The 12804-nt window shown below is 60.8% G+C and overlaps 1 protein-coding gene and 1 pseudogene across 4 annotated transcripts; both read right to left on the reverse strand.

Annotated features, from left to right (window-relative positions):
• Window positions 1-10416, reverse strand: SEMA4C (semaphorin 4C). Of its 3 annotated transcripts, none has more exons than XM_030826956.1 (15): window positions 10217-10416; window positions 8108-8253; window positions 6608-6756; window positions 6193-6255; window positions 5992-6090; window positions 5775-5871; window positions 5538-5654; window positions 5299-5450; window positions 5040-5215; window positions 4573-4717; window positions 4261-4483; window positions 4003-4115; window positions 2032-2189; window positions 1874-1944; window positions 1-1720 (listed from the first exon to the last, which is right to left on the reverse strand). In XM_030826956.1, the coding sequence occupies exons 2-15, from the start codon at window positions 8214-8216 to the stop codon at window positions 891-893; spliced, it is 2502 nt and encodes an 833-aa protein (XP_030682816.1). In that variant the 5' UTR covers window positions 8217-8253; window positions 10217-10416; the 3' UTR covers window positions 1-890. The 3 variants fall into 3 exon arrangements, with proteins under 3 accessions (XP_030682816.1, XP_030682817.1, XP_030682818.1); XM_030826957.1 differs by having other exon boundaries at window positions 8108-8256; XM_030826958.1 differs by lacking the exon at window positions 10217-10416 and adding an exon at window positions 9528-9736.
• On the reverse strand, window positions 2-1012 carry LOC115838224 (annotated as a pseudogene). Its single transcript, XR_004033241.1, has one exon. The product of XR_004033241.1 is annotated as an uncharacterized LOC115838224 (transcript).
• Window positions 10417-12804: the final 2388 nt, after the last annotated feature.

A 12804-nucleotide genomic window follows, 5' to 3' on the forward strand; every position in this document is an offset into this window, starting at 1 on the left:
GTTTCATTTTCTCCATTTTATTTGTCAATATAAAAATACTCAAATATTTACAACAAATAAATACGCGGGGACACAATAAGTTACACCGTTAGGAGCCCTCCTCCTAGGGCTGGAAGAGAGTATGCCATTGTCCACAGCAGGCCCACCCTCTCTCCCTTCTTTACCCTCACACAGCCTTTCCCAGCCCTGTACAGGAAGAAGGCAAGTATAAAATACCACTGAACCCCGGGGCCAAGTGGGAGGCCCCACCCACCCTTCCCCCCAAACACACAGGAGGCTCCATCTCCCTCCCCCCACCCTGAAAACATTCACAGCCCTAGGAGCAGGACTAGGCCCACCCTGAGCCCTGCACTCCCCCTGAAGGGGCACAACACCCTGTCCACCCCATCCCCGTATGTACATCGCTGCCCAACACTCGGGACAGTGGGGGTAGGAGAGACAAAGTGATACGACCCCTTCCCCTTCATAGCTCCAATGACTCACCAGGAGGACCCAGGCCAAGGGAAGACTTGACAGAAACAGGAAGGCTATGCCACAAGCGCGCACGTGCGTGCACACACACATACACACACACACACACAAACACACGTGCAAATACAAACACACATCTTGAAACTTCTGCCTTGAAAAGTTTTGGCGGCTGGGGTCCCGCGTGTCTGTGATTCACAGAGAGGAGGAAGATGCCTTCTGCGAGGCTGGTGCCCTGGTGAGCCACACCAAGTGGCAGTGCCCGTGCTGAGCAGAGCAGGTCCTCATGGCCGGGTGGGTGCTGGGAAGTATCTGTCCCAGACAGAGCAGGTGCCCGTGCCATGTCCCTGAGGTAGCTGGTGCCTGTGCAAAAGTAGGAGCTACACCTCCCACGCTTCCCGCCAACGCGGTGGGGGTTCCCCTCATACTGATGACTCCTCGGGGTTGGAGTCGGGCAGTGGCTGGCGTTGCTGCAGTTTGCGTCTCAGTTCATCCGCGAGCTCAGGCAGGGGGTGCCCGAGCCCTCCCCGGTCCTCCCCTCCTAGTTGTAAGCGCACGTAACCATTGGCATTTGAGTTCCGCCCACCCCCCAGGTGAAGCCGAGTTGGAGAAGGCAGAGGCTGGCCTGGGATGCCTGGAGGTGGCGAAGGGGGACCCCCGCCGGGCTGGCACCGGGCATGCCCAGGTACTATCTTAAGGGAGCCATCTGAATAGTAGTAACCGACAGGATCCCAAAGTTTCTCATCTGGTTCAGGACAGGGCCGGAAGGGGGGACTGGTGGGCTCCTTGGGCAGCTCCAGGGGGTACACCAAGGTCCTCTCAGTAGCCTTGGCCCCTTTCTCCAGCTCTTCCCGCAGCCGCCGGCGCAATGATAGCACCAGCAGCAGCAGCACCAGGCACACGGCCCCCAGGGCAACCACCGCCAGCCACACCAGCCCCAGGTTTTCCAGGGGGGCCCGGGCCTCCAAGGTCACTGACGGGCCTGCCACGACAGCCACAAGGTAGCCTTCAGCAGCCAGCCGCGCCCCTTGCTCCTCTGAAAAGCAGTGGTAGGCCCCGGCGTGGCGGGGCTGGGCAGCCATCACAACCAGGGCCTGGAGCCGGGCATCGTAGAGGAAGGAGCCGGGCTGTTCCGCCGGCAGGTCCCGGTCCCGAAAGGTCCAGCGGGCATGGGCCAAGTTGGAGGAGAGGTGGCAGGGCAGCACCAGGTCTGTGCCCGCCACCACCGTGATGTTTTTGGGAGTGGGCCTGACTATAGTGGCAGAGAAAAGAGAGTGCATGTTAGTGCAGGAAAGCGGGGCTGGGGAAGAGGAAGTGCAGGAAAGCGGGGCTGGGGAAGAGGAAAACAGAAACTCCAGCTCTGGTCCAGGGCTCAGCCCGATGCAAGGGGAATGAAAAAGCTCACCTTTCTTACTGCTATGGAGGTTGCAGATGCCTGAAGTGTCCGAGATCATCACATGCTGGATCAGTAGAGATCTGGTAGGGGATGTAGGGTACATCAGCAGACTGGCTCCAACCACCCTGAGTCCCTGGAGGTCCTGGCTTATGTAGAGCCCAACTCACCCAGAGTGGCCACCCACGGCCACACAGCGGCTGGTGTTGACGCTCCAGGCGCAATAGGGGTCCCGGGCGAGGACACAGTCTGCACAGGAGCGATACTTCATGCAGTCGGCCAGGGGCAGCTGCACCAGCTGAGAGCGGGAGCCGGCAAAGAGCAGCTTCTGCGAGAGAAGCGGGGAGCAGGAGGGGGGTCAGCCAGGGCCACACCACCGGGAGGGGCGGCTGGACCAGAACGTAGCACGGGGACAGCTTGGACTCCTGCAGGGGGCACAGGACGGGGCGCCAGAAGGAGGAACAAGGGAACAAGGCAGAGCCGTAGTGCTGAAAAGGGAACTCTAAGAACCGCAGAACTCAGAGGGCTTACACAGGCCAGATGCAATCCTAAGCCCCTTATAGACGTGACCTTATTAGAAAGGGATGATGGGGCTGTGAGGCCAAAAAGTATAATCACACACACTCACACGCACATAGTGCAGGAAATACATTTCTCTCAAGGCCCATCAGCCCTCACAACAGCAGCAGCATAACATAAGATGTTTTCCTGTTTCAACGGTGGATGCCAATCTGTGTGTTTATTCAACCACACACTTTCTTTTCTGCCATTATTCCATGTTCTGGGGGACAATTTTGAGTCATAATAGCTGGTAAAAGGCAAACAAATCAAAGTTCAGGAGGTGTGGCAAACATGCCACAAGAGTATTGCACAAGGCAACTAGGCACAGCAGGTCATGCCTGGAATCCCAGCACTTTGGGAGGCTGAGGTGGGCAAATCACTTGAGGTTAGGAGTTCAAGGCCAGCCTGGCCAACATGGTAAAATCTTGTCTCTACTAAAAATACAAAAATTAGCCAGCTGGCCAGGCGCAGTGGCTCACGCCTGTAATCCCAGCACTTTGGGAGGCCAAGGCGGGCGGATCACGAGGTCAGGAGATCGAGACCATCCTGGCTAACACGGTGAAACCCCGTCTCTACTAAAAATGCAAAAAATTAGCTGGGTGTGGTGGTGGGCACCTGTAGTCCCAGCTACTTGGAAGGCTGAGGCAGGAGAATGGCGTGAACCTGGGAGGCGGAGCTTGCAGTGAGCCGAGATTGCGCCACTGCACTCCAGCCTGGGTGACAGAGCGAGACTCCGTCTCAAAAAAAAAAAAAAAAAAAAAAAAAAAAATTTCCGGGCATGGTGGCACGTGCCTGTAGTCCCAGTTACTTGGGAGGCTGAGGCAGAATTGCTTGAACCCGGGAGGTGGAGGTTGCAGTGAGCTGAGATCATGCCACCGCACTCCAGCCTGGGCGACAGAGTGAGACTCCATCTCAGAGAAAACAAAAACAAAAAACCTTTAGCTGGGCATAGTGGCAGGCACCTGTAATCCCAGCTACTCAGGAGGCTGAGGCATGAGAATAGCTTCAACCTGGGAGGTGGAGGTTGCAGTGAGCTGAGATCGCGTCACTGCACTCCAGCCTGGGTGACAGAGTGAGACTCCATCTCAAAAAAAACCAAAGAGAGTATTGCACAAGGGTATAATGCAAGCACTTCAGGAACAGTCATGGAAATGGAGGGCTGGGACCAGAGAGCAACTGGGGGCTGGAAGGAAACCACCATGGTGAAGGCATCATAAACATCTCACAGCCTGGGAGGTCTGGTCACAGGGGCATGGTCAGGGAAGAGGCCAGAGCCAGAACCACAGCACAGCTTGGAGGGTCTGAAAGAAACATGGGAGCAGTTGCCAAGGCTTGATGCTGGGAGCGCAGCCCCGTGACCTGGCTATATATAATGGCCCTGTGCAGCGCAGATTCCATTCTGTTTTCATTCTCATTTCCAGGAACCCACCCCAAGTTAGGCAAGGTGTGCATCCATACGTGTGTCTGTTCCTAACTCTGCACTGGCCAAGCACATAGGCCCAACTGGGAGAAGCAGCCAGACGGAGAGAGTGAGATGGGATAGTGCTGGGGACAGTGGCAGACAGGGCCCAACTTACTACCTTGCTCTGAGACAGCACCAGGCTTCTCATGGGCTCCTGGTCAAACAGCTGCAGCTCCTCAATCAGGTGAACCCAGGGCCCCTGGCTCACAGCCTTGAGCAGCCAGCCGTCTCCTGGGGGGTGCAGAGGAGAAGGTGTAAATGAGAGGTCACAAGGCCGTGGGGCAGCTCCAAATCTCCCTGCCCTGGGCACATGGGCTTCTGCCCAGCCTTGAGCAGCCATGTCTGCATACCCATGCCTGCATACCCATGCACCCACCTGTGCCAATGAACAGCACTGTATAGGTGGCTCCATCAAGTCCTGTAACCCGGTCGGCCACCAGGTGGGTGAAGTTGGTGCCCTTCTTCACGAGCAGGGGGCGGCTCCACCGAGGCCCCACCTGCTCCTCCATCAGCGGGTGCTTCTTGACGAAGTTGAGGATGTTGTCGGGCAGCTCCAGGGAGCTGGTGTAGCCGTGGCGCCGATGCCAGTTGTTAATGCACTGGGGGCAGGATGTGGGGGGCAGGCCATCAGCAGGGTGGGATGGCACCGCAGCTGGGTGGGGAGATGCATCCCTGCCCCAGCACTCACCGAGCCAGGCCGAGGGCTGGGTACAGGGTCGGTGTAGCGGTCCCACTTCTGGGCTTCCTCATGGTACTCCTTGTAGGGGCCCTCAAACACCCGCTGGATCTCTTCCAACTGGTACTCACAGACGGCCGACAGGTACATGTCACCCCTGTCACAGCGAAAGGGAGCCCAGGGTCAGGTACCCACCTTATCTCTTCCCACCCCAGCTAAGGGCAAGCAGCAGGAAGGCAGGGCCCGGCACAAACTGGCCATGGGCACCAGAATGCCCTGGCAGCTCAAGTGCCACCTGGCATGGGGCCCTGCCCCTTCACAGGCAGCTCTGAAAGGGGCAGGTGCCAGCATTCTCCTTGGCTTTTGGACACCTGGCTTCCGGGACTGCCTCTGAGGCCTGGTCCAGGCTCCCACCCATGCACCATCCCTGACCTGAACCCCAGCTCCTCCCTACTCTGTGGGAGCCCTGGCCAACTCACCACTGCGCTTGAAAAACCCCAAAGAAGGTGGTGTTGTGCCAGGAGGTGTCTTGCAGGGTGTGCATCGCCTGTAGCTGGTTGAAGTAGAGCTGCCAGTTCGGGGCAGAGCACGCCAGCCGCGCCTTCAAGAACGTGGTCCACTTCTTCTGCAGGGTCCGTGCGCCCCCCACATCGCCCTGGCAGACGGCAAGGGGACACTGCCGGTCAGCCCCGCTGGGCCAGCGGGGCTCCCAGGGCCCACAGCTGTGAGACTCGGTACCTTGCAGACGCGGGCCACACGAGCCACCACCTGCTCGGCATAGCAGTCCGACTCCACTGCCCGCTCCCTGAAGAAGAAGTAGACCTTGTCGTCGTCCCCCGTGAAGCTGCCCACACTCTCAGGTACATAGGCAGAGCCTACAAAGTGAGGTTCTGTGGGAAGGGGAGGAGGTCAGCAGGGAGGGGCTGGGCCCCGGGGGCCTCCCACCCATGGCTCCCGCAGGCCCCCCGGGGGCTCACCGTTGAGCCAAAAGGCCAGGTACTCTGTCTTCATGGAGTGGTGGGGCCCCATGTTACGCAGGATGATGGGTTCTGTGCCCAGGAAATTGTTGAGTGTGGCCGAGTACAGTTCACCGTCTATGGGAGACAGAGGTCAGCCAGGCCACACATGAGGTATGGACACATCCGGTCAACACAGCCCCAAGTGGAACCAAGCCCCAAGGACTCACCCAGCCTGCATGGGGGGCAGCCACTCACCCACAAGAAGGCCAGCGTGGCCCTTAGCTGGGTCATAGGGACACTTGCCCTTCCCATCTTCAAACTCTCCATGCTCCAAAGTGAAGGTGAGCATGTTCTAGGGACAGAGAGAGAGGTGATACTTAAGGGCAGGGCCCTGTGGGCCACATCCACGAGTCCAGAGAAGGGTGAGGAGGACGGGGGGCTGGGGACACCGATGTAGGAGGGCGGCACTCACGATGTAGGTGCACTTGGGCTGGAAGGCGTAGGTGCCACAGACGTACAGGTGGGAGGCATTGTAGGGCTGCAGGAAGCGGATGAAGTTGAAGCACTCGGTCTGGGGGCAGAAAGGTGTCTGGTTAGTGAGAGCGAGAGGGCCAGAATGGGAGGAGACGCCCTGGGGCGAAGGCAGTACCAGGAGCAGCGTCCAAGCACCCACCTGGTTGTTCTTCCCTTTCTGGATACACTCAGTCTTCTTCTCCACAGGGGCCTCCCAGGAGATCTGGGAAAAGGGAAGGGGACGTCAGTCACGTTACAGGTACGGACTGAGCATGTGTCACAAGCACAGCCTGCAGCAGCAACACAGGGACGCCCAGTGCAGAGGCATTGTCCCTGTTCTCTGGGGGCTTCCTTCAGTACAGAATGGAAGCCCCAAACCACCCCACTACACAGAATTCAGTAAGTGCCAGAGAGGAGAGGAATGCCGCATGCTGACCCCAACCAGAGGGCAGGCCCGGGATGCCCAGCAGCACTTCTGTGGGGGCAGCTAGGCTGAGGGACCACCTGGCCAAGCACAGCCTTTCTGGGCCTTGCCCTCTGGCAGCCTGACTGCCTCCCGCTGCCCCACCTCTCACCGCTCCTTGCAGCTCCAGGGCCTCCATGCTGAAGGCAAACAGGGCCTCTCGGGCCCCCACATACAGAAGCCCAGTCTGCTCCGTCAGCGTCAGCGTCAAGAAGTCCTGGATGCCCGTCTGGGAGAACCGCCGTACTACCGTGGCCAGCTCTGCAGGGGTAAGCATGGCTGCTGATGGGCAGGACCCCTGGGGCTTGACAGCCCTCAGTCTTCCTCCACGAGAGCCAGCACCCCATGCCACAAGCAGATGCCAGCCAAACTCCAATTGGCAATAAAGGACGCTTTTGAAACAGCCTTTGGCCCTGACAGCCCCACCCGGGCCTCCCTAGCCTTTCCCAGCCTGGGAGGAGGCAAATCCAGGCTGCTGGGAGGAAGGAAGGATATCTCAGCCACAGCTTCCGGCCAGAGGAAGCCATCAGACTGATGGCTCTTGCTCTCAGGGTCAATGGCACCTCCGGCTGCAGGGCTGGGCACCCCCACCCCACCCTCGCTTCCTCGGTGGCTGCTTCCTTCTTTGCCCTGCTGCCCACTGCCTCTCTGAGAGTCCAGCAGGGCAGGAGGCACAGACGGCTATGAGTACTCCCTGCCTCAGGAAACCCTTCACTCCAGCAGGACCCCAATCCAGGCTGCCAGAGATGCGAGCACAGAAGGCCACTAGGACAGGCGGGGATGGCAGGAGGGGAGCCGGGCTGTGAGCCAGGCCAGGGAGGTCCGGAGAAACCAGAGGCTCAGAGAGCGGAGATGGGGCTGGGGCCTGGGAAGTCTTGCTGCCACCCGGCATGCAGGGCACCACGACATTTATACAGTCACGTGATTCCCACACCAGCTGCCAAATATGGCTGCTGACCTGTCCTCAGGGTCCCCCCAAACCAGCCTCAGTCTTTGCAGGCAACAATGGATCCAGACACAGACCGGCATGGCAGGGCTTCACTGGCACCCGAGTGGAGCCTGTGGGAGGTGAGCTCATCCCAGGTCCCCAGAGTGCACGGCTGATACAAACACCTGACATCACCTTTCACATGGGTGTGTGCACACGGGACACTGCTGGGTCCCCGCTGTGCCCCGGCAACCATGTGAGCATGTGCACATACACACACACTTCCAGGGCCACCAGAGGGTATGATGTGTACAGGGCAGTAGGACGTCTTAGCGGGGCCCTGGGGAGCCAGGGGAGAGAGCCTCGTTTGTATTTATCCCGGTTCCAGTTTCTCTTTAGGATCCCAGCGCCAGTGACAATTCAAGAAGCGAGGCGTAGAGAGGGCGAGGCAGAAGGCTCTCCCTCGCACACCTGGGCAGGCAGTCTGGGGTGGGGAGTTGGACAGAGCTCCCCCAGAGGAGGCTAATCCCAGGTCCCAACCTGCACTGCCCATTCTTGGCCCCTGGGGTCACTCGAGTTTCCTAGAAAGCTGTGCCACACACATGAGAATAAAGCCAGCACACTATGGGGGCAACTCTTCAGCAGCCTGTCCCTGACTTCCTCCTCACCCCTCCAGGCACTCACCCCCAGAAGACACTGTCTTACGCGGCACAAGGTTCCACCACACCTCAGCCCCAATGCCCAGGCCCCACAGCCTTGCTGCCAGCAGCCAGACAGCCCAGTGTGGGGCCATGGCTCACGCCCCGGCTCTGAGCTTCAGGCCAGCTGTCCTGCTGAGGGAAAAGACATGGTCAGAAATCAGAGCCAGAGAAAGCAAACCAGAGGGGCCCGCAGCAGGAGAGGCCACGGGACTCCTCATCGGGCCTTCCAGGAGCCCCGGTGCCCTCCTTCCCCTTCTCTTTGGAGGCGGACCTAAGTCCCCACACTTGGCCTCTGCCTAAAAGGCCACGGGTCTCCCTGGGAAGCGGGGAGGAGTTGAGTTGGCTGAAGGCTAAACAGGCTCGGGGAAGCCCTCCCTGGCCTCCAGACCCACCACTACCTCTGCGCAACAGGAAGTCATTTTGAGAAATAAAAAAGGGACGCCCCCCCCAGCATACACACTCAGGCCTAAGAGGTTTGAGAGTTTCTTGAAAGAACCTCAGGCAGCAGGCCTTGCAGCCACTGGGGGTCCGGACACCGCCAACACCTAATTCTGGGAGGAAGACTCCTTAGGGCGACGAGGGCATGCGGTGGGGTAGGCGGTTGGGAAGGCCCCACAGGCGGAACCTGGTGTGGCCGGCTGCGAGCGGAGGTCCCGGTCCCGGCCTGTCCCCTTCCCCAGCGCAGACAATAGCCCTGCAGAACCCCAAACCCCGTTCCACATCAGCAGGGCAGGAGTGGGAGAAGGGCCGGGAACGAAAGGGCCCAGCTTCCCGAGGCCCCTTTGTTGCCCAAGAGGGAGGCAGGAAGTGGGTGGGATGGGCGTGGAAATGACCAGGGCCTCATCCTGTTCCTCGCACTGCCTCCTCCGAGACACCAGCCTTCTGGCGGAGGGACGGTGGGGGGACCGAGCTCGGGTCGAGTCGGGGACTCTGGCGGCGCGGGCAGGCGACGGGGGGAGGTAGGGGCGGGGACGCGAGGGGGTTCCTCCCGGGCCGCTGGCAACGCGCCGCGCACGGCCGGCACCCGCTGCGCTCCCGCGACTCTGACGAACCTTCCCAACTCGGGGACTGCGCCCCAGGGACCCTGGCCTGGGCGGGCCAGCGGGATTGGCTTCCCCCGCTCCAGCCTTCCCGTGCCGGGGACGGAGACGCAGAAGCTGGGGACCTGCTCACCCCCAAACAAAGGGTCCCCGCCAAGACCCCGTCCCGGGTCCCCCCTGGTTCTCCCCTCCCCCAGCTCCAGGGATTTGAACGCAAACAAAGCGGCGGCGCGGGGAGCGTGGCGAGCCCGGCCTGCGGACGCCCCCTGTCGGCCCAGAGCCCCGGCGCAGGAGGGCGGGGGGCGGGGGCTGCGCCCCAGACCAGCCCCCCAAAACGCCCCAGGCTCCATCTCGGCTCCTTACCCGAGGATCGGGCCGCACCCCGTGGCGTGCTCCGAGGATCCGCCCGGCAGCGGTGCTCCCACCCGCAACTCCCCCCAGGGCGAGGAAACGGGCAGCCGGGAGGAGGGGTTGGGGGGAGGGGTGCGGGCTCCAGGCGGGGCGCCCCACACCCTCGCCCACCCCGAGCGGCCAGCCGTGGACCGCGGCCCTCCCTGCAGGGCGAGCGCTCCAGCCGGGGACGGCGCGGCCCGGCTCGGCCCGGGGGCCTGGCTTTCCGGGACAACCCACCTCCCCAGCGGAATGGGCGGGCGGGCGAGGGGCCGCGGCAGGGAAATCCGATCCCACAACATCGGCCTCGCTCCAAGCCCGCCCCAAACTTTCCATCGGGGGTGGGAGCGCCGAGGGCAGTCCAGGAGCCTGGCGAGGATCCCGGCCGCGGACCGGACCGCGCGAGGAACCCTCGCTGGTGCGCCCCTCCGGCCCCGGGGTTGCGGGGCTGCAGGCGCTGTGCGTCCCACTCCCGAGACCCTGCGAAGCAGCAGCGGGGGGCGCAGGAAGGATCCCCGCGTACAGCCGTCTCCGCCGCCGCGGCTCCCCGCGCCCCAGCCCCTGTCCCTCCCTCGTCCGGCAGCCCCTGCCCAAGCAAGGGGACAAAGCGGCAGCTCCGGGGCCCCGCGGCTCCAGCCTCCCGCAAGCCCGGCCTCGCTCACCTATTGCGCGCAGCTCCAGTCCCCGGGCGCCGCCCTCGCGTTCGGCTCCGACCGCCGTCCGCCCCTGCCCCCGCGTCGCCGCCTGCCCGCGCTCTCCCGCCAGCCCTCCGCGGCCCCTCTGCCACCGCCCCTCCGTCCCCGCCCGGCTCCGCGCCCCTAGGCTCGGGCTCCCCGCGCCACCACGGCGGGCGCCGGCTCTTTCTCCAGCGCGGCCGCGGCTCTCCGCCCCCTTCCCCTTGACGTCAGGCTGGGGGGGTCGAGCGGAGGCCGGGGGCGGGCCGCGAAGGCTCGCTCAGGAGGGGGCTGCGACCTGCAGCGACCTGTGGACCCGCCCGCTCTCCGCCCGGGGGCTCGGACCTCCGCCCCTCCGGGTGCCCGGACCTCAACCCCTCCGGGTGTCCAGCTGCCCCGGGGCTCGGAGTCGCGGGCTGCGCCACAGCGCCCGGAGGGAGGTGGGGCGAGGGAGGGACTCCGGGTATGGCCACGGGGGAATCACACTCACCCGATCTTTCTGAAGTGTCCCCCGAAGACCCTGGGCGAGCTGTGCTGGGGAGAGGGACTCCCGACCCTGCAGTTGCAGGAACGACCGCGGGCGAGCCACGTCGAGGCGAGTATCCGGGGGAGGCACGCTGGGGAAACCGAGGCGTCTTTTGGGGCGGACCAGAGGGGTCTGCCTTTTGGCCCCCAATTCTGCTTCTTTCTAGGCCCCGAGGACCACTGGTCCCTGCCCTCAAGTCTGGAAAGGGCTTCACCAGCCAGGAAGACCCTTCAATCAACAGAAAGGGCCTGCTCCTGCTTCTCACGCTTTGGGCAAAGCGCCTATCCCCAGAAAATGACTCCTGGTGCCACTGGAAGGCTGATTAACAAGTGGCATGAGCCTACTGTTCAGATGAAAGGGGCTGGGGGGGAGCCACGCTGCAGAACCACCGCCACCTTCAGAACCACCAGCCTCCGCCCACAGCCACTCCTAGAAGCAACTTGTAGCTCTGGCCTCATGGGCGGTGCAGCGTCTTTCCTGCCAGCTGGTCCTCTGAGCTGGGCAGGTGGTTAGAAGAGGTGGTCCTCATGGAGGACACCCCATGGGCACCTGGAGACAGATGCTACCTCCTGGCTAGGGGCAAAAGGCAGAGGTGAAGGGACTTGATGTCCTGAGGTTTGGAGGTAACTTTAAGCCAGGGTGCAGTCCTGGAGGGGAGGAACACTTCAGGCTGCGTCAGCAGATCTGGATTATAAATCAGTCCGACAGCAGCTTTTGTTCTGGGTTAAAACTTGGCATCTGAAAAGTGGAGACCAGAAGAGTGGTGGAGATAATTGAGAAAAGCAGCCCAGTATGGTTTCAGTAACAATCGGGTCTTTGCTGGTACACATAATGTCCCCTTCTCCCTTGCTGGCCAAAGCCACGTTTCCCAGCTCTTTTCCACTAGGAAAAAGAAAAAAAGCTGTGGCCTTGGAGATGCTGGAGATAATGACCATGGGGGGGACAGAGAAGGCCTCCTGCTTCAGCTGACAAGGTGGGAGAAGATGTGTCACCCTCGTGTTGATTAGTTTATTCCCCATATCTATTCAAGTGGGGGATAAACTGAGATGCAAGTGCCCTCACTTGTGTTCTGTGGTTTAGATTTTTGCAACTTGTCTTGATGTACATTTTCTTACTCCACCCTTTAAAAAGTAAGTAATTTGGGAGGCTGAGATGGGAGGATCACTTGACCCCAGGAGTTCAAGACCAGCCAGGGCAACATACTGACACCTTGTCTCTACAAAAGAAATTATTATTATTTTTTTGAGACAGAGTGTCACTCTGTCACCCAGGCGGGAGTGCAGTAGCGCGATCTCGGCTCACTGCAACCTCCACCTCCTGGGTTCAAGCGATTCTCCTGCCTCAGCCTCCCAAGTAGCTGAGATTACAGGTGCCTGCCACCACACCCAGCTAATTTTTGTATTTTTAGTAGAGATGGGGTTTCACCATGTTGACCAGGCATGTGCCACCATGCCCAGCTAATTTTTGTATTTTTAGTAGAGATGGGACTTCACCGTGTTGGTCAGGCTGGGCTCAAACTCCTGACCTCAGGTGGTCCACCCGCTTAGGCCTCCCAAAATGCTGGGATTAGCCACTATGCCCAGCCCCGAATTTTTTTAGAAAAACTAGCAGGGCATGGCCTGGCGGGGTGGCTCACACCTGTAATCCCAGCACTTTGGGAGGCTGAGGCGGGCGGATCACGAGGTCAGGAGATCCAGACCATCCTGGCTAACGTGGTGAAACCCTGTCTCTACTAAAAATACAAAAAAATTAGCCGGGCGTGGTGGCAGGTGCCTGTAGTCCCAGCTACTCGGGAGGCTGAGACAGGAGAATGGCGTGAACCCGGGAGGCAGAGCTTGTAGTGAGCCAAGATTGCTCCACTGCACTCCAGCCTGGGCAACACAGCGAGACTCCCTCTCAAAAACAAACAAACAAACAAACAAACAAACAAACTAGTGGGGCGTGGTGGCATGCATCTGTAAGTCCCAGCTACTCAGGAGGCTGAAGTGGGAGGGTCTCTTGAGCCCAGGAGGTTGAGGCTGCAGTAAGCCGTGATTGTGCCATTGCACTC

Source organism: Nomascus leucogenys, chromosome 14, assembly GCF_006542625.1.
Source record: "Nomascus leucogenys isolate Asia chromosome 14, Asia_NLE_v1, whole genome shotgun sequence".
Lineage (NCBI taxonomy): Eukaryota > Metazoa > Chordata > Mammalia > Primates > Hylobatidae > Nomascus > Nomascus leucogenys.

Excerpts from the sequence above, each read along its gene's own strand:
- SEMA4C (XM_030826956.1), bottom strand. The coding sequence starts at position 8,216 with ATGGCCCCACACTGGGCTGTCTGGCTGCTGGCAGCAAGGCTGTGGGGC. Across the intron at positions 6,757-8,107 it reads TAAGACAGTGTCTTCTGGGG|AGCTGGCCACGGTAGTACGG; the intron begins GTGAGTGCCTGG and ends TTACCCCTGCAG. Across the intron at positions 5,451-5,537 it reads CCTGGCCTTTTGGCTCAACG|AACCTCACTTTGTAGGCTCT; the intron begins GTGAGCCCCCGG and ends CCCTTCCCACAG.